We start from the raw sequence: 23,213 nt of genomic DNA, 5'->3' as shown, positions 1-23,213 counted from the left end.
CAACAGTTAACTCTGTTTCTTGTCTCTTCCCTACCAGTTTGGCCTAAGGAGCCACTTCCACAAGCAGTTCCTGTATCCAAGAGCCAAAAAGAAGGAAAGCTTCAGCTGCAAGAGCCCATTTAGTACCTGACCATTGTCTGAGCTACAGCACTGCTCGAGGCCTCCGTCATTGTACACCCTAAAAAAATAATCACACTGCAGGAAAGCACAGCCCACCTTTTTAACCTTCCTTAATTCCTCCTCTTAACTCAATTTCAGACTGTCTGCTCTTGTATCCAGCATTACCCAGAGAAGGAACACACACCAGTGCACACAGGACAATTTCCAGATGCAGATGAGGAAACATAAAATACAGGCCAACAATTTGAATTTTATTTGTTTTTCCCCCAACATGAAAGAGTTATTTCTTGCTGAATGCAGGCAGCAGGAAAATTGTGAGGTAGAAAAACCACAGCGGGATGTAGTTAGAAGAGTGTGCTTGCAGCAAGTAAGGGAGTGAATGAAATCCAAGTACTGTGCTTCCATCTAGAGGAGCAGGTGGGCAATTCATTTCCAAATACCAACTGAGGCGCTCCCACTGCTCCTGGATCAGTTTTGGTCTGTCCATCTGGAACAGCCTGGGTCTATGGACTTGGCACAGACAGTTCAGATAGATGGGTTATAACCGCACCTCATCCTAGTCAGCAGAGAATACAGAACAATCCCAGCCCTGGTATCTCCCTTTCAGCAGCATTTTCCATAGAAAAACAGTACCAGGAGCATTTCCCTGCAGAGCTTCCCCCCAAACAGCAGAGTATACACATACAGACCCAGATAATTCCCAAAGAGACTGGGATACTTGGGATATTTAGGAAATGTAGCAGCTTCTCCCATGAGAATACCTTGTTGCACCTGAGACATCCTGGAACTGGCATTTCCCACAGAGCTCACCGCACAGTGCCAAGGAACTGGTGCTGGATGGGGAACAAAGATGCCTTCTGAACACCCAGGCATGAAAAGCTAACTTTTGGTGACAGAAAAACATGCTTCAGGAAAAAAAAAAAAAAAAAAAAAAAAAAAACACATTAAAAATCCCTCTCTCAAAGGATCAGTATAGAGGTAGGAAGGACCAGTCTGTCCTTTCCTCTGGAAGTGGCAGTGAGAATGTCACATGGAATGTGATATGTGGGCACCACCCACACTCTTGATCATGTAAGGCCAGTACCGAGGAGAGAAAACAATCCCCTCCTGCACCTCACAGGTTTTGTTCCCAATTTCAATTACTCAATATCTCTCCAATTCACCTCTGACAAATTGCAAACTTTTTTTTTTAACGTTAGCTCCTTTCTATCATCGCCAAATGTTTTGCCTCGGTAGGAACTTCATGACTGACTAGCATGTGTAAATATAAAATGAAATAAAACACCCACCTTTCCCACGTCATCCCAGCTAGTGACAATGCCACGCTCAGTAGGATATTCCAGTGCCAGGATCCCTCCTTTACTTTGTGCTTCATCCCCTACATTGCTGTATTTTTGACCCATTCCAACCCTGCAAAGGACATTATTCCAGCATTAGTGCAGTTTTGTCAGGAACATCAGGGACAAAACACCATTTTTAAGTTAAAGCTTCCTGTGAAATACTGCTCCTGCCCTCACAGGAGGCATCCCCAAAACATGCAAGGAACTAAAATGTGAATTCGTGGGTAACCACAAATTGTTGTTTTGTTATAATTCATTCCATAAAACCCGCAGAAAGACCAGGGCAGCTTCAAAAATGAAGTGCTGCTTACGGAGCCCAGCCAAGGTGAGCATCAGCAAACTCATGGCTCTCCACCAGGAATGGGTCCTTCGTCATTGCACAAAGGAATAAAGGGAAGGAATTAGGTGGAAAAGATATAATTTCTCTAGATTCACTTATTTGCTTGTCTCTCTAAGCAGTTCCACTATTTTGCCTTTAAACAGCGAGGTTCCCCCTTGCTGGAAGTCAAATGGTTTTGAAATACTCATTAATTAATATAAAGCAGAGGCAGATCTTCTAAAAGGAAAATCACTTATTAAATACTGATTTTACTAGGGTCAGCACCTTTACCTTAGGAAGTCTGTCACAATTGCCCCAAGTAAAATCAGAACATCTGAGGTAAAATGTTATTCATCACACAAAGCTTCAGGACAGAGTTTTGACAGCCCAGAAAAATCAAAAGCTGACTCGTGGTACGAAGAAATTCCAACGGGTGGGGCTTTTCTTCCATAAAACACCTTCGTACCATTAAAACACAACATTTGTGGGAAAGAATAAGCCTAACCAGCAAAGTCAGTGGATCTTATCAAGCATGTGAAGCAGCCACATAAATTCCCACTTGAAGAGGATTTCACAAAGCAAATCAATCAGGACATTGACAGCCTTTTGTTTCTTCCAGAGAGGAAATCTGCTGCAGCCTCCAAGATCCTGTGATCCTCTGTTAATTTGCCTCGTGACCACGGGCAAGCTCAGCTACAGGACACACACTCGGCTCTACTGGGACCTCAGCATAAATCCCACCTCTTCCAAGGGGAAATTATCTTCTGGAAACTTCCTTTGCTTAAAGTTAATTGATTGTCTGCACATGCCAGCTGTAAAATTAGTAGTTAATGGTAAATAAACCACCAAAAACATTTTGACATTACGTCAAAAACTGAAGTTTTTCCCTCAGGGAAAGTTGAAATTCGCTTTTTCTTTTAGAGGGTGCTCATCAATCTCAACTAAAAATAAGTCTTATGAAAATAAAGTTTCAGAGAAACAGTTTCTGCATGTTTTTAAGTGGCAGCTACTCTGTGATGTGCAGAGCTCATTCCAGGACTTATTCCATATTTTTAAGTGGCAAATACCTCATTGAAGTGGCTGTTTGGGGAAAAAGAACAAGAGGCAGCTGGCACAACTGCCCAGGAACACCTCAAAGTCCTGGGCTCCCTGAAATTCATGGCAAAACCCTCACACCAAGGGCAGGCCCAGTAGTTACAGATCCCTGGGTTATTTTTAGGACTGGAAAACTGCCTCTTTAGGCAGAGGGAAGGATTTTATTTTTCCTTCTTTGGCAACTTCACTAAGTAAGGAAAGGTATTCAGAAATGGGAATGAAAAAACCGCACTCGTCCAGCAAAGTTCTTGTCCCCAGCAAGGCAAAAATGGATTTTATCACATAAATTTGGAAAGAGCTTTCATGTGGGAACATTTATCCCTTAGTTCTAGTAGCTGCTGGATTTGAACATCCATTCTCATTGATGTGAATTATTTTCTCCCAAAGCCCTCAGGAAAAGGCTTTGGACTGCAATAAAACAATTACCAGCAGCATCCAACATTACAGCACTGCACCTAAACTCTGGCTCCAACACCACAAACCAGGAGGAAATTTGGTTCTTAAATACATCAGGAATTACATCAGCTGAGACACTGGAAGTTGAGGGTAGAGAATTTTAAACAACTTTCCTCAATTTGCTCGAGCTCAGACCAAGTGAATCCAAGCATTTAAATCATGAACTGTAACATGAGAACACTCTCAGGGCAACACTTACCCAGGAAAAGCTGCTTCCTAAATGACATGAGCTCACCTCCCAAAACATTTTTATCAGCTTCTGGAATGGAGTTCACAGGATATCTACATGTCAAGCCATTTGACTTTTTTTCCCCAGCTTGTTTTTATTACAGCGACAGCACACAAAGGCCTGGAGAAAGCAGGACAGAATTTCAAACACCTCTGGATCCTTTCCCACTCACTGAGCCTCAGGACAGAGGGTTGTTTTCTCTCCCCCCAGGTCAAAAACCCCTCACACTGGATGAATAAGACTGGACTGAAGGGCCACTGTTGCCTTTGGAAAACGTTCTGCTTCATTATAACACAATTAGCTATGAAAAGCTCATTGTCCTTCTGCTAACACCCATTTCAGGCTGGGAAGTGGAAAGTCAGCATCATCAGTACTCATGTTCCCACTGTACCTGGTGTTTATGAGTTATCTCAGCATTCAGGTGACACCAGGGACTGAATCGGCCACTCAAAGGAGATGAACCATCACTATTAAAAATAAAATCAATTATAGCAGAATGCATTGGATTTATGTAAAAATCCAGACCATTGTCAGACTAAGAAATATTAAAGACCATCAAAAGAAGGCTGTTTACAATATTTACCGGCAGCAGTAACTACCTCTGAAGCAGATAAATCACTTCACTGAAGTACCTCCAAGTCAACCTCATTTCTGCACAGCAGTAAATCCGATGGAATCCTTCCTTTTCCATACTCACTGGGTTCTCCCTTTCCCACAAGATTCTTAGCTGAATTTACTGATTTGTACCTTGAAGCTGAAAGATGTTAAATATGTAAGGTGGTGTCTTTAGAAGCTTGAACTTCACAGTTTTCTGCAGCTGAGGAACATTTTGCCTCCAAGGCAGGCAGTAGCTAAGCCACACCAAGAAAAGTGCAAGGAAATTAAAAAAAAATCCCCACAGGTTACAGAAAGAAAAAATTACAAAAAGAATATAAGAAGTTGCAGATATTTATGTCATCTCAAATGTGAATCTTTAAACATCAGCTTACCTCACTGCCACACACAGTTCTGTGCGTCTTGATTTCTTTACAAACCGAATGGGAAAGAAAAACAGTCTTAATTCTTTTATTTTCAGCGAAAAAATCACCAAGCAAAAAACGCCCAACCAACCAAAGAAAATCAAAAATCCAGTAGTTCTTCCTTTATTGCACTCCATAAAACTTCTTGCTATAATCAAGAAGCCAATATACAGTAATAGCTCGACATTCCTTTAGAATTTTATAGCTTAACTCTTAAAATAAAATCTGTATAGAAAAAGATATCATTTACAACCCATTCAGTAGTAATCCACCATTATGTACCCACCAACAATATTAAATAACTCGTGTGCAGCAGTTTCCTTTATAGGGCAGAGGGGAACGTTTTTCTCCTTAGCAAATATATAATATCCCACTGGGAAAGAGCGATTCAAGTCAACTTTGGAGCGAGTGCGATGTGCACGAATTTCACTGGAGAAGCTCAGGATCCCGTGCCGAGTCCCAGGGATTTCGTACGACCCGCAGGGAAAGGAGCCAGCCAGGGAGTGCAGTGGATTCAGAGCACACCAGTGAGGCACAGGAGGACAAGGAGGTGTAGCGTGACCAGGTAGGTGAGGAATAAATAGCGGGATTTGGCTCGGGCCGTCAGCAGCTTGGAGCAGTAAAGGCTTCGCCCCCGGAGCCAGCGGCGCAAGGAGAGGGCTCCTCCTTTCACCTGAGGAGGAGACAAACGTTATCAGAGCAAGAATCAGGAATACAAAGCAGAGACAGCTCCACTGCAGCCTGGATTTCTGAGGCACTACAAACCTCTCGCCTCTGACGCAGCAACTGACCACAAAACGCAACCGACCCCAAACACCAAAGCATAAATGATTTAAAGGCCCCAAACCCAGCGTTAATGAGAGGGGAAAGGAACGAATCCAAGCTGTGTATTATGCAACTCCACACTCCATAAATATGCCTAACTGCATTTTGGGCATGCATAATTAAATGCAGACAGTTTATTTAATGGCCACACGTGTAGCGTAAATACGATTACGTACTTTTTTTTAACCTGGACACATGCAGCGCGTTTTCTGGCACGGTTTACACAGCTGCTGGTCTTGGGCTCACAGCCCCAACAGAAAGACGTGAAGGGTGTTTTGCCACCGCTTTTAAGGAGCTGATAATTCAGGGGTTTTAAAGGCTTTCATTCCCTTACCTTTCTCACAACAACGTGTTCACTGGGATTGAGGATTAAGGCTTCCCTCTCCTCCTCAGCTTCCATCTGGACAGTGTAGTCACTGGGGACAGAGCTGTAACTGCCTGCTTCAAATCTAGAGAAAAATTCAAGGCACAGAGACAGGCACTGCTGAATTATCTCCTCTTTTAAGAGCTGAATTGACACAAAAAACACATTTTGCATACTTAAAATGACTGAGGGAACATCCCCACAAAAAGCTGACTCACTTTATGTTGCCAGGTCTTTTTTGGTCTCTATTTACAATCTGTCCTCAAGGTGTTTAATTTATTCAGAATTGATCCCCATCATCACCAGCTGACTGAACAGTGATTTTGATTTTCAGGTGATGGTAGTGAGGGACACTTTGTTTAGGCAGGTGCATAATGACATTTTCAATCTAACCAGTGGCTTTGCTAAAGTTGTTATATGGGAAATTTTTTCCTAACCTAGGGAAAAAAAAAGAAATTGCACTGACTACTGAGTCTAACAGATTAAAAAACCCCAAAGCCTATAACACATTCTTGATCAAGTGTTTAACTTAGATTTTTAACACATGGATTTTCACTGCTCTGGGCACTGTGGGTTCACACACAGGTTTGTTTATTATCATTATTATAAGAAGTAGTAGTATCTCCAAAAAAAAAAAAAATCTAAGACCCACAGGAAAACCTCTTCCTGCTATCACTAAAAATAAAAGGCAAACAAATAATCTGTATGTTACCTGTTATTTCTCTCCTCAGAGAGTCCAAGAGCCTCTTCTGCAGCTTCTCTCCTCCTTTTCTCCTCTGCCAGCATTTCAGTGAGCTGGGAGAGACCCTGCTGCAGTGACTCATACTGCTGCTCACTCTCTGCAAGCCTGGGACAAAATAAAATCTGAAATCAGTATTTTATGGACTCCAAGAATTACTCATTTGGTTTTTTTAATTAGGAAATCTTCCTTTTTGTGAGAGACTTAATTATAATGAGATGCTTTAGCTTAAAGATTGAGATAAAGTCACAAATAATCAGTGCATGTAAGTACAGATACAAACCACAAGTATTACCAGATGATAACAATTCAAGAATATGGCTTATGATTCATGTAATCCACTGTAAATCCACTCCTTCCTTCCCCTGCTCCACACAAATGCCTCAGAGGGATAGAAAGGCATTACTTTCACACTCACGACACAGCTGTCAGGAAAATAATATTAATAATACATGCTCTGAGTCCTGACCTTTTCCGGAGCTCATTTAGCTCCATATTGTCTATCTCCACAATAATCCCAGATCTCTCCTGTGGCGCTCCAGGGGGAACTTCTGCTCTGGTTTCATCCTAGAAAATATTGAGGAAAACAGAACAAATAAAAAGAAGTGACCATTTTTTCTACTTGCCAAAATTATTTCAATTACAGAAGCTGTAAGCACCACAAAACAGTGGAGGAAATAATTCTTTGTGCCACTTAATGTTCTCATTTCCATCACTCAACAATGTCTGAGGGGAAGGAAATGCATCTGCACATCCACAATTCCAGAAGCAAGGCAGCTCTTTCATTTCTTTTTAATTTACAGCTCTTGTTTGGATTTATTTCCATTTATGGAAGAGCAAGGGTTGTCTCCTATATGTATCCATATGCCATTTCAGGGTGTTCTATTAATGACTGTTAATGAATTACCAAAGCAGTACAGGAAAGCTTTTTAAAAATAAAGGAATAATGATGAATCATAAAGGACTGGGTTAGAAAGGACCTTAAAAATCATGAAGCTCCAACCCCAAATAATAACCCTAAGGATGTGTATGAGGGGCTGGCAAAGGGCGCTGAAATGATGAACTGGTGATGTAGATCTCACTTCTGAAAATATTACTCAAGCATTGCAAAATGATCCACAACCAATGTGAAATTATCACTGAATTTCCCGATCCACTGAGCAGCAATCACCCAGCTATCTCTGCCAGCTGCAGACCAACTCAAAAAAAAAAAAAGATGTTTCAAACCAAAAAAAGCACCTAAAACAGCTTCCTTAAATGAAAAGTCAAATTAGAACAGCTTAAAAACAATAGAGACAGTTATCTTCAGTCACGGGCCAGCAAAAGTACTGGGACACCACAACAAAAAAAAGTACTTTATTTCATTTCTAGCAAGAAAACCAGAGAAGTGTAAGCACAGAAGGAAGAAACATAAAAGTCCTGTGTATCTGGTTACCTGGACCGAGCCTTGGAAAGAGGTCACTTGCATTGCCTGATATTCCCTCTCCAGCCTCAAGTAACGATTTTGCAGGTCAGTGTAGTGAAGCTGGTTGTCCCTCAGAGTCTGGGAAAGAGTCTTCAGCTGGGCAGACAGGACAGCATTCTCTTCAGCTGACTGCACAACCTGAGAGAAATGCACATTGAAGTCATTAAAATTAGCTCTCCCAGGAAATCCCTGCAGATTTGAGAGCTGCTGTTTCAAAACTGCATCCACTTTTTGGCAAGGTCACAGTTTGGCTGGGATTTAAAATGTTTTAGGAGCAGAGGAAATAATGAAAGCTGAGCAGTGATTTTCCCCTGCTATCAAAACAGCCAAACCAGAAGCTGAAATCTTGTTTCAGCTCCGACAGACACCTGTTTCTGTCTATATCAAGAAATATTTTACTGTGAGTAGAAGTTCAGAGGTTCATCAATGTCTCCAGAACGCAGAGAGAAATAAACCCCATCAGACAAACACCAAGTCAGGAAAGCCTGGCAGAAAGAAAACTGACATTAAACTTAAATGTCCAGGCTGAGTACTTTTAAAATATCTGCGTTTCAAAGTAAAATACCATTCATTCATGCAAGACACCACCAACAATCAGCAATATTCCAACATGAGGCCAGCCCAGATTGATCAGAGCTGCTGTTCCAGGCTACCTTGGAATTAATCTGCTGGAAGTGCAAGTCCTTCTGCTGCATCTCCTGGAGGCAGCGCTGCAGCTCACTCTGCAGCTGGTTCTTCTCAGCCAGGACACATTTGATTTCCTCTGCTCCATCTGCATTCCCAGCAAGGGAGGCAGTTTCCAAAGCCTTAAAAAATATCAGGATATTCAGGGTAAATGGGACAGTTCTCTAAATAATCCACAACCCCAACACTAAACATACCCTACAGAATGCCCTTTTCACAAGATTATTTTCTTCTCACAACTTAATACATTTGAAAGGCACTTTAAAGACAAGATTTTTTTTTTTAATACATGTGTAGTGTTAATACTTGCATTAAAAAAACAACAAAAAACTACAAAGGATTAAAAATTGCACAGGATTAATACAAAGCACCCCTCAAAAGTTATTTTCAAGCTAATAAAGCCTTGTATTCATGACTTGTAAAACAGCTGTTTTGTAAACATGAATTTAAAGCCAAAAGAATCCAATTTGAAAAGAAAGAAATTATTACCAATGTACAGCTTTGGCCTTCTTTATCTCTGGCAGTTCAACATTTTGATATTTATCTCCAATAAAGGAGGGATATGTGCCATCTCTAATGCTTTATGGAAACTATTCACCCATAGAATCATGAAATGAAAGGTTTTTACCACACAAAATATCCATTACCCACAGACATTACTGGCCAATAGCTCTTATTCATGATTGCAGTCACAGAAAATGAACAGCATACGAACTTCAGCAACTAAAATGCAGGTTTTAATGAAATCAAAATGCATACTGCTTCCTTCCTTTGGCACAGAAAAAGGTAAGTAAGAATATTATTCTAAAGTAGCACTTCCTTGAATCTTTCAAGAGAGCCTACAAAACAGCATTTGCCAGCCTGGGTGTCAGCTTCTGCCTTTCTAAACCCAGGATTTTATTCCTGGCAGAAGCCAGCTCCAGCTGCTTCAGGGGAAGGATAAGAACACTTCCATTCCCCTTTCTCCCCCAGTTAGGTCCTAGTCCAATCTGCAGGAAGCAGATGTGGATTTAGGTTCTGAAGAATGAGCTTCATTAGGTGTTTAACAAACTATGAAACCTGCTGTCCATGTAATCCACCAAGCCCTCCTTTGATCCTCTTAAGAAGCCTGTCCCTGAAAATGGGTTACAGCCATAAAAAATCTGAAAGAAATAAACCCACTTAATTTTTTTTCCAGCTTCTTCCTTTTATATTCTGGATTTAACTAATTTAAGACAGTAGCTTACAGGATTGCTATTAACTGCTCTTTTGAGAAGCAGGCTGCAGATTTCAATTTTCAATAAACTGCTACCTTCCACTTTTTTTTTTTTTAGCCACACTCCATTTTTTTTTTTACCTGGACTGGATAACTGCTGCCTGCAGGGAGTGACTTCTTCCCAATCACGTCTTGCTGCAGCCTCTGGAGCTCTGCAATCTGCCGGTCTTTCTCAGCCACTGTGATCTGCCACTGATTCCTCAGTGCCTGGGACTCGGAAAGGAGGAGGTTTTTTTCCATTCTGAACATAAAACATCAGATGTTAAGTAATTCTGTATTCTACACAAATCAATGAAGAGGATAACGCTGTGCTGTCATACCTTAATCCAGCCAGCTCGTTCTGGTATGATGTGATCTCTCTCTCAGTTTCTGCCTGGAAGGCTTTTGTCTGATGCAAAGCCTTCTCCAAATCATCAACCTTGGTCTTCAGTTTGGATATTTCAACAGCTGCAAGGCTGGCTCCTTCTTTAGCCTAGGTTTAATAAACATCATTAGTGAACTGGATAGGGAAAACGAGATGGGTGAAGTTCGATTAGTGCTAAAATTCTAATTACAGACAAAGGTTTCCCCATTTGCTTTGTCTAAAAGGGTAATCACCTTAACTCCCAAAATTGTGAACACACCTCCTCTGGGCACACGGTGCTACCTCAGCACTTACACAACCTACAAAGTTAAACTCCAGAATCCATCATGTCTCTGAGCATTCTCTGCATGAAGAATAAAACTACAGAGCCATGTGGCTAATTACAACTTACCAAAGCTTCCCCATTGTTCTCAGGCACATCCAAACTACTTTTAAAAGAATTTCTCTCATTGATGCTGCTGCAATCAATGGGAAACGAAGCTGCTTGGCTTCAGAAGTTACCTTCTGATGGCTGAGCTCCTGCAGCAATTTGTCTCGGTCATCCTGGAGACTGGCCATAGCCTTGGCAAACGCTTCAATCTGCTGGACATAACTCCCACACTCGGCTGAGAGCCTGCTCACCTCCAGCTCCCGACTGACTAAAGTCCTACAGACACTTCCAATGTCATCAGCCACCTGAGCAAGGGTAACCTGATCTGCAGCATCAAGGACAGCCCCACACAGAAGAGAGTTTTCTCTGAGGATACTCAGGAGCTGGGATTTAAACCCCTCCAGCTCAGCTGCAAGTTCATCTCCTTTTTTTCTTTCAGCCTTGAGCTCAGAGGTGTATCTGCTCTGAAGAGCTTTGAAGTCCTCTATGATCCGATCTCTGTCGTTCTGCAGAGCAGTCATTGCTTTCCCAAAGGCCTCATTTTGGGATCTCAGCTCACTGTTTTGAGACTGAACTTCGAGCAACATCTTCTCTGCAGAGGCATCAGGATTATCTCCATCTTCAAGTTTCAAGAGAGCCCCACTGTATTCCCCATCTGCATTTCTGCCTCTGGGTTTCCAGAGCTCCTCCTGAGCCTTTTTCTGAAGCTTTTCTTCACGCTGCCCATTGGATTCTTTTTTCTGAATAGTCTCACTGCTTAGCAGCTTCTCTCCAGATTCGGAAACGAGTTTCTCTTTGTTTAGTGATGCAATTAGAGATTCTAAATCACCTACTTTAGACGCCAATTTTTTGTTCTCATGTTCCAAAGCCACAGCAGCCCCCCTCTGCAGCTCACTGGAAAGCTGCATCTCTTTTATTTGCTTTTGAAGATCGTATTTCTCATGCTCAAGGCTTTTAATGCAGTCCAATTTCTGTTTAAGTAAGTCCTTCAGCTGATGGTCTTTCAGAGACAAAACCTGGTTAAGATCTTCCCTGTATTTTATCAGCTGTGCACTCAGCATTGCATTTTCAGAATGCAGATCGTCTATCCTATTGAGGAGGACCCTTAACTCCTGTTTCAAAGCATTAGTCTCACTGGCACTGCCAACTAGAAGACTGTCCCTCTGGTTTAAGACATCCTGGTGAAGATGTTCCAGCTCCTTGTATCTGCTAAAAAGATCATCCCGGTCGTTCTGGAGGGATGACATGGATTTTTTAAAGGCATCTACTTCACTGGCAATGGCAGCCTTATCCTGACTTGCTTTTTCTGCTTTCACCTGGAGATTCCTCAGCTCATTTTCCAGCCTCTGACAGGACTCCTCAGCTTGCTGCCTCTCCATCTGCAAAGACCTTAGCTGAAGTTCATAGTCTTTGATCTGATTCCTGTGTTGAGTCTGTACCTGAATCAGATAATCTGAAATTTCATCCCCTTTTGCAGAAATGAGTAAGGAAATTTCTTTGTCTTTATTACTTAGCATGATCTTCATTTGCTCAGAAATGGTCATCTGCTTTTGCAATTCAGCACTCATTTTCTCCTTCTCTGCTAGAAGCTCTTGCAGTTCTTGCTCCTGTCTTGTAAAATTATTTTCCAGAGCTTTTATCTCTCTTCCTGCACTCTTACTACTCTCTATGAGGTGATTAAGAGAATTATTTTCCTTCAGGAGTGCTTGCAAAGCTTCTTCTTTGGACTGAAGAACACTCTCCAGCTCTTGCTGTCTGTTAAAAAAGAAAGTATTTTCTTCCTTTATCCTGCAGAGCTCTTCATAGCGCTGCGTATCAACAGATTTTTGCCTCAAGTACAGTTCATCCTTTGTTTCCTCTACCACGGAATATTTGATATTTAGCTCTTGGATCTGAGTAATTTTATCTTTCAATTCATCTTGCAAGGCCGCTATCCTTTTGTTACTGTCTTCCAGCTGTTTCTCCTTGTTTTGAATGGCCTCTTTGAACTGCATTTCCCAGGTTTTCATCTCGGTGATGACCCTGTCCCTGTCATCCTGAAGGGAGGACATGCACTTTGTGAAAGCAGCCAATCGTGCCAGAGCAGCGTTCAGATCCGCCTGCAGCTGCTTGTTCTGGGAGTCCTTCCTGCTGACCTCCTCCTGCAAACCCTGAACCTCGCTCATCGCCCGATCTTTTTCTCTCTCAAGAGCACCGTGTCTTTCCTCCAGGTCTGAAATTTCACTTCTGTGAAGCAGTTTCAGCTGCTGGAGATTAAATTCCAGTTCTCTCTCGTATCCTCTCTTTTGAAGCTGCAGCTCATCTCCCTTCTTCTGAAGTTCTTTCCTCCAGTTTAGATTCTCACTCTTAAGCCTGTCCACTTCCCTCTTTGACTGATCCAACAGGTTCATCTCTGCGGACAGCTCTCCCTTGAGATGAAGTATTTCATCATTTGATTGCGCCAGCTTTTCTGATGCATTACTTAAGTCTTTTTCGACTTTTTCATTTTTTGACTGTGACAATTTCACAGATCTCTCCAAATCCAGGATCAGCTCCTGGAACTTTATAGAATCCTTCTGCAATTGGTTGATCTCCTGCTGTTTCTCCTTTAAGAGTTCTTGCAATTCTTTTGTTTTGTTTTTAGTCCCATTATTATCCCTCTGAGCACTTTTCACCTTCTCCTCAAAGATCTTTACAAGATGGAGTTGCTGCTCTTCCTTTTCTCTAACCACATTAGATTTTTCCGCCTTTAACTCTTCCAGCTGCTGTAACAGCAAGTTATTCTGTACCTGCACTGATTTCATCCTATCAGTAAGATGATCAACTTTTTTAACGTGATTAAGCAATTCGGTCTCAAGAAATTCTTTCTCACTCTTTACTTTGTAAGAGCTTTCTTGTACATTTTCTAATTCTTCCTGTAACAGACATTTGTCATCCTCCAAAATCTTAACTTTTTCATTTAGACTAACAATTTCTTGTGTTAGACTTTTACATTCCATGTCCAGTTTTGTTAGACAATGAGTTTTGTGGAGCAAAGATTTCTCAGTTTCTTGCGCTTTTCCAGAAATTAAATTTCTTTCTTGTTCTAGGACAAGTACAGCTTGTTCCTTTTCAGAGAGTTTATCCTTTAACACACTAATGTCCTTTAACAGCGATTCATTCTCACATAACGCATCACTGATTTTGGATTGTGTATCATTTTGGTACACTTCCATTTGACCCTGCAGTTCTCCCAAGGCCGCTTTAGTTACAGTGATGTCATTATGAAGGACATCGTTCTCATTCTGAATTTTCTCTAAAGCCTGCTTTAGGTTGTCAGAGGTTTGTTTCAGCTGCTCGTTCTCCTCCATCAGCTGATGGTTCTGCCCGGTGAGCTCACACAGACGATCCTGGTGTTCCTGCATCCTGGCCTCCTGCTCGCAGATCTGCCTTTCCGCTTTGCTCTGCAACTCCTCGACCTCCATTTTCCTGGATTCACCAAGTTGCTTCAGCTGGTTCTTAATAAACTCATTTTCATCAAGGAGACTTTGTAACTGCTTCTGCAGAGCCTCCTTTTCAGACTGTCCTTCCCTGAGTCTTTGAACAGCCTCTTGCTTCTCTTTCCTGCTGAGATCAATGACTTGCCTCATATCTGCCACTTTACTACTGATATTCTCATACGCCTGAAGAAGCGATTCATACTCCTGCTTTAATTCGCTATGCTTAGCCTTCCATCCTGTCAATTCAACTGTCTGAGAATCTTTTAAGGTATTTAACTGGAAAGAAAAGGCCTCTTTTTCCTGAACTATGGACTCCATGGTGGATTTCAGACTTTCGCACGCTGCAGTGAGGTTTTCGTTTTCAGTCAACAGCCTCGCATTTTCCGAAGCAAGGCTCCCCTCTCCGGACAACGAAGCCACAGCACTTGAACTCTGCTTTTCTCTGCCAAGCTCTAGCAAGTGCTCCAGCACTCCTGTCTTGTTCACTAGTTCCTCTCTTTCCAACATCAGCTGATCAATCTTTTCCTTTAGACATCTGTTTTCTCTCAGGGCTTCTTTACGCGATATTAAAGCCGCTTGTAATTTCCTTTGGAGGCGCTCTCTGGATTTCTCTTCTGTTACAGCTCTTTGCTCTTGGGCTTTGGAATCATTTAAATTTGCAGGTTTCGCCAGTGGCTCTTCCATGGTTTGCATTTGTTCCTGGATTTCACATTCTGTTGCTTCCCTCAGTTTAGTTTTCCCAGAGTAACCAGTCTCTGATAGTGGAACAGCGGTGACTTTTCCTTCCAAATTCCCTCCAAGTGAATTGCTTTCTGAACCAACCTCTCCCAATTCCTTTTCAGCCCCATTTTCTCCCTTAAGCTCTTTGCCTGACACCACAGGTTTACTTATCTCTGCCTTCTCACGCAGCATATGCAGCTCTGCCACGAGATTTTTGTTTTCTTCCCTGATATCTTCTACCTCCTTTTTCATCTTAACTAGTTCCAAATTGGACTTTTCCAAAGAGCTGAGAAGGTGCTCTTTTTCGCTCTTCATGTCCTCAAATGCTGTTTTGTAATGGTGGGCTTCTTCCTGGCCCTCCCTCACAGCTTTGTTTAATAATTCTTTTTCCAGACCAAGTTCCTCTTTCAAATCTGTAAGTGAACATTTCAGTGCTTCTATTTCCTCATTCTTTTCTGCAACCTCCTGCTTAGCTTCAATTCTTGACCTCTGCAATTCCTCCTGGCTCATCCTGTAATCCTCTTCACTTTTTTGAATAAGTGCTTTTTTCTCATTATTCACATGTTCAAGCGCTGCTTTGAGCCCTACAGTTTCAGTCTCGTGTGCTTGCAGCTTTATCCATAGGCGCTTTATGTCCTCCAACAAGCTGCCCTGACATTGCCCCTGCTCCCTCAAGGACTTTAAGCTGATTGTTTCTTCTTTATCATCACTAAATTCAGCCAATATTTTTCTCAACTCTTTCCTTAACATCTCTGTTTCCTCCTGAAGTTTTGCATAATCACTTCTTAGTTCTTTTAGCTCGGTGTCTTCACTTGGCACTGCAGTGATCAAGTTTTCTGGCTCTTTTAAGGATGCAACCTGAACCATGTTTCTTGGTTTGTCTGATTCCAAATTCCTTGGGTCAGCCTGTTCTTCTCCCAGCAGTGCCTTGGGTGGAACCTTCCCTTCTAACTGGTTAATGCCCAGCTCTTTACATTTTGTTTGGAGAACTTCCCAAAGTGCTTTATGTTCTTGCCTGAGCTGCTCAAGGTGGGTTTTTTGCTCATCAAAATCTGCTGCCAGTTTCATGTGCTCCTCCCTTTCTTGCTGGAATTTTTTCCTATCTTCTTTCATGACCAAAAGCTGCCTCTGTAAAGCTTCTTTTTCTTTTTGTAATTGATTCATGGCATTAACATCATTGTTGGGATTCAGACACTCATTCATGTCTCCAGCATTTGAACCAGGCTCTTCTAAACTGGATTTTTTCAACAATTCTTCCTTCTTTTTAAGTTCAGACTTCACCTTTTCAAGAGTCGAGAGCAACTGAGAATGTTCCTCTTGATATGCCCTTGCTCTTTCATTAAGCACAGATTGCAGATGAGCAAGCATACAGTCCTTCTCCCCTAAAGATTTTAGGTTCTGCTCACAAAGATTTTGTTTTTCAGCTATGACATCATTCAGTTCTGCAATATTGTGCTGAAGTTCCTCTAAAGAGGATGCTCTTGAAGATAAGGTTTTGGTCAGATCACTTATCTTGGCATCTTTTTCTACAAGTTGTTGTTTCAAAGTTCCAAGATGAGACTCAAAATCATTTTTTTGTCCTTCAATTAGTTTCAGTTTGTCTGTTAACTCATTAACTTGCTTCAACAGCTCCTCTGCTTTTTTCCGCTCTTTTTCTATTTCTTCCTGTCCACTCTTTTCTAATTTCCCAACTTTTTGCATTAGATCTCTTCTTACTATCAACGCCGCTTGAAGCTTCTTTTTCAGATTCTCTTTTTCCTTTCCCATTTTCTCAAGATTACACTTCATCTCCTCTTTTTCATTCATTAATTCTTTAAACTCAGCTTCTCTACTGCTTAACATAACCTGGTTATGTTCCAGTTCTTTCTTACAATCGCCAAGTTCCTGCAATACTCTGTTCAGCTCTGCCACTGAACTATTATGAACAGCTTCAAGGCCTTGCAGTTTGGCCACCAATGTACTCCTCTCTTCAGAAAAACTTAGCATTTCATTAGACAAAGACTCCATGACCTGGGTAACAGAAGAGTCTTTTTCTTTCATCTGCTGGCTTAGACCAGAAATTAAATCCTTCTGCTGATTGACCTGGGACATTAAGTTTTTGATGAGGTGATCTTTTTCCCCCACTTCTTCAAGGAGACTTGCTACTTTTTTAGCTTCCGCCTGCAGCTTTTCTTGACTAGATCTTACCATTTCTTCTGATTCATTCATCTTGTCTTGATGAAATGCCACCTGCTTCTTTATTTCTGCCAAAGACTCCTCCCTTTCTTTCAGGAGACACTCTTGTTCACCTAACGTTTCCTTGAGTGAGACCATTTCTTTTGACAGACGTTCCATTTCAGACGTGTATTTGCCCTTCATCTTTTCCATGTCACTCTGCAGCACCTCGTTCTGCTTCTCAAGCGACTCCATACTTCTTAATTCATCCTTCATGGTGTCTATTTCTTTCTGTTTTTCTAAAAGCGCCAGTTGCAAACGTTCTCCTTCTGTTTCTTTGCTCAGAATAGCAGCCACCAGAGCGGAGAATTTTTCCAACTGAGTTTTACTATCAGTTGGCTGCAGTTCAGGATCTGAAATCTGTGCCTTCTTTTCTTTACAGAAAAGCCCACTACTAAGTAATGGAGATAAGCTCAGAGTTAATTTCTCTTTTATAAGATCCAGCTCCTGCTGCAAAGACTGGATTTTGCTATCTTTTGATTCCATTGCACTTCCTAAACTGCTCAATTGCTCAGTAAGATCATTATTTTGTGAATTTGCCCTACCAAGTTCCGTCACCCATTTGTTTTCTGACTCAAGCAGACTTTGTTCTAGAGTTTGACATTTAAGCTCTAATTTAGAAAGTTCTTCACCCTTCACACTAACCTGCATCTGTAACTTCTCTTTTTCAGTCTTCATCTGCAGTTTGACAGCATCTATCTGCATCCTTGAATAATTCTCACTGGTTTCTAGTTTTTCATGGATTTCCTGGAGCTCTTCCAATTTCTTTTGCAAATCAGTCTGAGATGCAGTAAGCTGTGTGTTTTCAGCCATCAGTTTACCAACATCATCTTGCAACAGGTTTTTTTCTTTCTCTAAAGACTCCACCTGACACTGCAGGCTATTTATTAAAAGCGCATTGTCATGGCAGTCTTGAGATGATTTGGAACTTACATTGTTGAACTCCAGCTTCAAACATTCCAATTTCTCAGCCTGTTCAGCACATGTCACACGCAGAGACTCCACAGCCAACTCCTTCTGCTGTAGTTCTTGTTCCCGGGTATTTATTTGGTCTAGTGCTTTCTGGTGCTCATTTTTAAGAGAGTCAAGCTCAACAGTCAAAGAATCAATTTTTTTCTGATGATTATCAAGTTTCTCATTCTTCTCCTGAAACTCCTCAGTCAGTTTTTTCATGGCTGTTCCACTTTCTTCTAATTTGGATCTGAGAACATCAATCTCACTAGAAAGGGCATTAACACTGCTCTCTGCCAACTGTACGCTGGCATCTTTCTCCTTTAAGGAATTAAGCAGTCCAGTAATAACTTCATCTTTGCGCCCAAGAGCCACGTTCAACTCAGTTCTCAGCAGGTACTGTGTTTCAATTTTCTCCTGAAGAGATAAAAAGGCATCTTCTTTCTCGTGGACTAGCTCTTTAGAGTTTTGTAGTTCTTGTGTTAGCTCATGGACCTGACTTTGGAGCTGAGAAACTAAGTGTGTCTTCTCTTCATCTTTCCTTGATTTCTCCTTCAGAGTTTCAAGGAGACTTTTGTTTTCTGTAAGAGACGATTCCTTTTCTGATAAGGACTGATCCATCTTAATTATTACATTCTTCTGATGCTCTATTTCTTTCTGGAAATTCTCTTTCATTTCCTGCAGCTCCACCACCTGTTTCTTTAAGACATCACACTCTGTCTCTTTCTCTTGAAGTCGCATCTTTAAATTCTCACTGAATATTGAAATAGTGTTGATGGCTGATTCTTTTTCTGAAACAAGTACTTTTAACTGTTCTGCTTCAGCAGCTAAAAGCTGTAACTGTTTCTCCTGCACAGCACAAGAATCCCGTACCTCAGAAAGCTGTGCTTTTAAACTGTTGCACTTGCGTGCCCTTTGTTTTAAAGATGCATCTTTCAGTACAATTGAATCATTCAACTGGGACAACTGTTCTGTCATGTTTTTAAGCTGACTTTGAAGGTTAGAAATAACCTCCATATTCTCAGACAGTTGAACCCTAAGTACATCAGACTCCTCAGATTTATCTTTTAGTAACTTAAATTCATTTTCTTTTTCCTGCATTGCCCGTCTGAGTTCATCGGTTTCAAAGTTCAGGGCTTGTATTTGGTATCGCAGATCTGCAATGAATTCCACGTATCGCTCTTCTCCTGCCACTTTGTCTTTCACTTCCTGAATCAAAGCCTCCTTTTCAGAAATGAGAGCTTCTTTTTCCTCAAAGGTAATTTTTAAGTTTTCTTTCTCTATCAACAGGTTGTCAATTTGGTCCTTCAAATCTAAAATATTATGACTTTGTTGGGACAGGTGTGAAGTTAAAGCCGCTATTTCCTCTGACTTTTTGATTACTGTAACATTAACTGTCTCTATGTCTGCTTTCAATTTTTCATTTTCTAGAGCTGCTGTCTGCACTTGGTGCCTTGCTGAAGTAATTTCAGACTGGAGACATTTACATTCATGTGACTTCTCACTTAATAACCTTGAAAAGTCCTCCTTTTCATGCCTAAGCACCTCCACTTCTTTGCTTAATAGCTGTAGCTGACTATTTAGCACTGTATTTTCTTCCATTTTTTCAAAAACTTGCCTCTGAAGCTTCTCAAGTTCTGAACCCTGACTTTTCAGAGACAGGACTCTTTCCTCTACCAACTGAGTTAATTTAGTTTTTTCATCTTTAAGATTTTTTATTTCATCCTGCAACTCTACAACACAAAGCTTACTCTCTTCCACTTCCTTACGTAAGGAATCATTTTGAAGATTCTTCTCTTCTAGAGACCTGTTTGCAGCTTCAAAATCCAAAGTTATGCTTTGAATTTGCTCCTGCAGGAGCAAATTCCTTTCCTTGCTATGGCTAAGCTCTTTGATTAGACCACCGCATTCGGATAATTTATTATTTAGCATTTCTTCTTTCTTTATTTCTTCATCTCTAATCTCCTTCAGCTGAATGAGCAGTGATTGCACTTGTTCATGCAACTGTTGGGTTTGCTCCTTGCTTTCAGACAACTGCTCAGCCAGCACATTACATTCCTTTGTTTTCTCCCCCAGCTGCTCTGCAACTGAACTTTCCTTTTGCTTGGCAACTACTGACAGTTGTTCCATCTCTTTTGCCAGAGTGTTTTTATCACAGTTTAGTACTGAAAGAGTTTTTTCGTACTCAGCAGTGCTAACAGATAACTTATTTTCCAATTCTGCCACAGCCTGGGTTTTCTTTAATAACTCAGACTCTTTTACATCCAGGAGTTTGGACAAATTCTCATTTTCTCTGAGTAGCTGTTCCTTCTCTTTTTCCATTGTACCTATACTTTTTTTTAGATATTCATTTGCATTTATTTGCTCGGCCAGTTTTTCTTGTTTCCCTTCAAGATCTGCCTGCAATTTGTTATTAGCTGAAGCTTTCTCCTGTGTCTCCATCTCCCATTTTTTAACTTGTTTATGTATTTCATTTAATTGGTCATTAAGTTCTTTGCAACACATCTCTTTGGCTTTCAGATCCCCAATTAATTTAAGTTTAGTCTCTTCATTCTGCTTCTCCAAAGCCCCAAGTTTCTGCTCTAATGAAATAATGAGCTCTTGTTTCTCTTGCAACTCTTTCTTAGCTGTTTCCTCATGATCAGTATGTTCTGTGAGCTTTCCAGATAACTCGGCCAACTCTTCATCTTTCTTAGCATTTTCCAAAACCAGTTTGTTGTAGGAATCTTTAACTGACTTTAACTCATTTTCCAATGTCTGTGCCTTGCTCTCTTTCTCTTTAAGCAAACTGTTCCATTTTTCCTTCAGGGCATTGCTTTCCTCAAGCTGAGATTTCAAGTATTCTGTTTCTTTTCTTTGTTTATCCTCTGTTTCTTGCAGCTTTTCAGATGATTTAGTAATTTGCTCTTTCAGCAGAGTAATTTGTGACTCACACTCGGTGAGCTTGCTATGGTACGCAACGTTGTTGGCCTTGATTTCGGAAAGGAGATCCTTAATTGTCACGCTGTTCTCAGTGCTCTGCCTTATTAATTCCTCGTTTTCTTTGGTTTTAGCCTCATTCTCAGCTCTAACCCTCTCCAGCTCCATTCTCATGGTGTCACTCTGCTCAGAAAGGGCAGAGATCTTCACGCTGGCATCCCTCACATCAGCTGACTGTACTTCCTTCAGCAAATGCATTTCCCTTTCAGCCTTTGATAGAGCCTCTTCCAAACCTCGCATCTCCTCCTCTTTGCACTGCGCTTGATGCTTCAGGATCACAACCTGCTCAGAATATTCAGTCATGTTCAGAGACAGGACAGACATCTCCCTGTCTTTTTCTGCCAGTGCCTCTTTCAGATTATCGATTTCCCTCTCACGTTTCTGCAGATCTTGAATGAGTTGAGACCTCTCCTCCAAATGGCTTGAATTCAACTTGTCAAGCTCTTCATTCGTCTGGTCCAGGTCCAGCTGCATGGACTCCACCACGCTGTCTTGTTTCAAAGTCTAAACAGCAAGAAAATAATGTTACAAGAACACTCCAAATACCTGTTAGAGGGAGAAAAGTTACACCCCACACATAGAACAAGCACTTAAGGTAATCACCCCATACCCAATGTAAAGTCACAAGATGCTCTTTTTTAGATTGTTTTAGCAAACAGAAAGCTCAGTGTATGAAATTAAAAGCAGCTCATGCTGTCACTTTTGCTGACATTTAAATGGACCATGAAAAATGGAACACAGAATCTCTTCTCTTACATTATTTTTATGAATTACCTTTTCTTTCAGCGTAGCAACTCTTTCTGTGAGATCATTGATGGCTGTTTTCTGCTCAACATTCTCCACTTCATATACACTGCATTTCTTTAAGGCTTCAGTCAGCTTAGTATTAAAAGTAGAAGTTCATGCAATAGAAATACATAGAATTCTATTAAAATTGTGATGTTACCTGTTACAATATTGAGTGCACACAACAGTGAAGTTTATACTTTGAAATTATTAAACAATAACTTATCACCCCAATAAAACGTAAATACTTTCACACAAAGCTGTGTTAGGTCTAAGAAATCCTTACACCAAACTTAAAGCAAAGCAATCAAATGAACAAAACTGTAAAGACAGAGTAAAAACTTTCAGACTGAGAAAACAGCAGTAATTCTCTTGGGACACAAATCAAATTATAGTTAAAGTTCATCAGTTCTAGTAAGTGAAATACTAACTATAAGTTTAACTTACTTTTTGCTCAGCATGCACAAACTTTTCCCCAAGCTCTTTGTTCAGAATATCCTTTTCTTGAAGCAGTTTCCTCAAAGTTTCAATTTGTTCCAGCTTTTCTGTTGTGCTCACCAGTTTTTGCTCTCTTTCTCCAAGTGAATTTTCAAGGAAGCTATTTCTGTCACTTAATCTGAAGAGAAAATACACACTTAGACATTTTGAAAACAAAGCTTACATTAAGTTTTCTAAAGTTACCAACCCCAAATTAAGAGAATCATTATTCTTTCACTTCATACTTAAATTTCCAAGTATAGAACAACTGCAAACAGAAACATGAGTCAGGTTTTTTCAAGGGTTCTGAGATTATTATACTCCTCATTAGAAGCTGAAGTTTAAAACAGAGAAAGTCAGTGGTGTGTGGAGTTGTAAAGAACCTTTGTTTTACCCTTTAAGCTGCTCATTCAAGCCAGAAATCAGAATTTGATGCTTTTCCACATCTCGCATTTGTTGGTTGCGCAGTTGGGTGAGTTGAGTTTGCAAACGCTCATTTTCATTCTGCAACAAAGCAATGATGAAGAGCATTATCACACCCAGAGAAGCACGACAGAACTGAAGAAAAAAGGAAGCAAGCTCTGCTCACACAGCTTTTTGGGGGTTTCAAACACAGTACAAATCTCCTACTCTAGTCAGATCCACTGCACCAATTCAGAAATAAAACCACAAAAAAAAAAAAAGAAAGTCGTACAACAGCAACCAACAGCAAAACACATCCAGAATCAACAGCAAGTAGGACAAACGCGGCAAACTTGTCACCATTCGTGAATGGAAGGTGGCATTTTGGAGGAGGCAGAACACACCTGCACCGCCCTCAATAGCTGCCCTTCTTCCTCTACACCAAACGTTACCTGTATTGAAAGGCTTTGTTACAAGAGTCTCAATAATTAACGTAAGCTTGTCTCTCATCTTAAAACCAGTCACTTTTTTTTATACACACGCAACTTAACAGATGAAGAACTATGAGTAATGCACCAAGAG

The 23,213-nt window shown here is 40.8% G+C and overlaps 1 protein-coding gene and 1 long non-coding RNA gene across 5 annotated transcripts in view; both read right to left on the bottom strand.

The window, feature by feature from the left end:
* Positions 1-218: 218 nt before the first annotated feature.
* Positions 219-3,719, bottom strand: LOC120754582 (uncharacterized). Its single transcript, XR_005701477.2, has 3 exons — positions 3,530-3,719; positions 1,410-1,530; positions 219-953 (listed from the first exon to the last, which is right to left on the bottom strand). It is a non-coding gene; the product is annotated as an uncharacterized LOC120754582 (long non-coding RNA).
* A 764-nt stretch (positions 3,720-4,483) lies between these two features.
* The window catches only part of LOC120754581 (golgin subfamily B member 1-like), a 35,962-nt gene continuing 17,232 nt past the window's right edge, over positions 4,484-23,213 (bottom strand). For 2 of the 4 annotated variants that reach the window (XM_040068358.2, XM_040068359.2), the window contains exons 18-29: positions 22,624-22,733; positions 22,200-22,368; positions 21,741-21,845; positions 10,776-21,470; positions 10,231-10,382; positions 9,992-10,151; positions 8,625-8,777; positions 7,942-8,109; positions 6,976-7,073; positions 6,480-6,614; positions 5,738-5,852; positions 4,484-5,251 (exon numbers count right to left, since the gene is read on the bottom strand). In XM_040068358.2, coding sequence (XP_039924292.1) covers positions 5,093-5,251; positions 5,738-5,852; positions 6,480-6,614; positions 6,976-7,073; positions 7,942-8,109; positions 8,625-8,777; positions 9,992-10,151; positions 10,231-10,382; positions 10,776-21,470; positions 21,741-21,845; positions 22,200-22,368; positions 22,624-22,733 — 12,219 coding nt within the window. In that variant the 3' untranslated portion in view covers positions 4,484-5,092. The remainder of the gene's footprint in view (positions 5,252-5,737; positions 5,853-6,479; positions 6,615-6,975; positions 7,074-7,941; positions 8,110-8,624; positions 8,778-9,991; positions 10,152-10,230; positions 10,383-10,775; positions 21,471-21,740; positions 21,846-22,199; positions 22,369-22,623; positions 22,734-23,213) is intronic. The other 2 variants (XM_058421233.1, XM_058421232.1) reach the window with 1 other exon arrangement.

The sequence above is a fragment of the Hirundo rustica genome, chromosome 6 (genome assembly GCF_015227805.2).
Source record: "Hirundo rustica isolate bHirRus1 chromosome 6, bHirRus1.pri.v3, whole genome shotgun sequence".
In the NCBI taxonomy this organism is placed as follows: Eukaryota; Metazoa; Chordata; class Aves; order Passeriformes; family Hirundinidae; genus Hirundo; species Hirundo rustica.
This window is presented reverse-complemented; position numbering and strand designations above follow the sequence as displayed.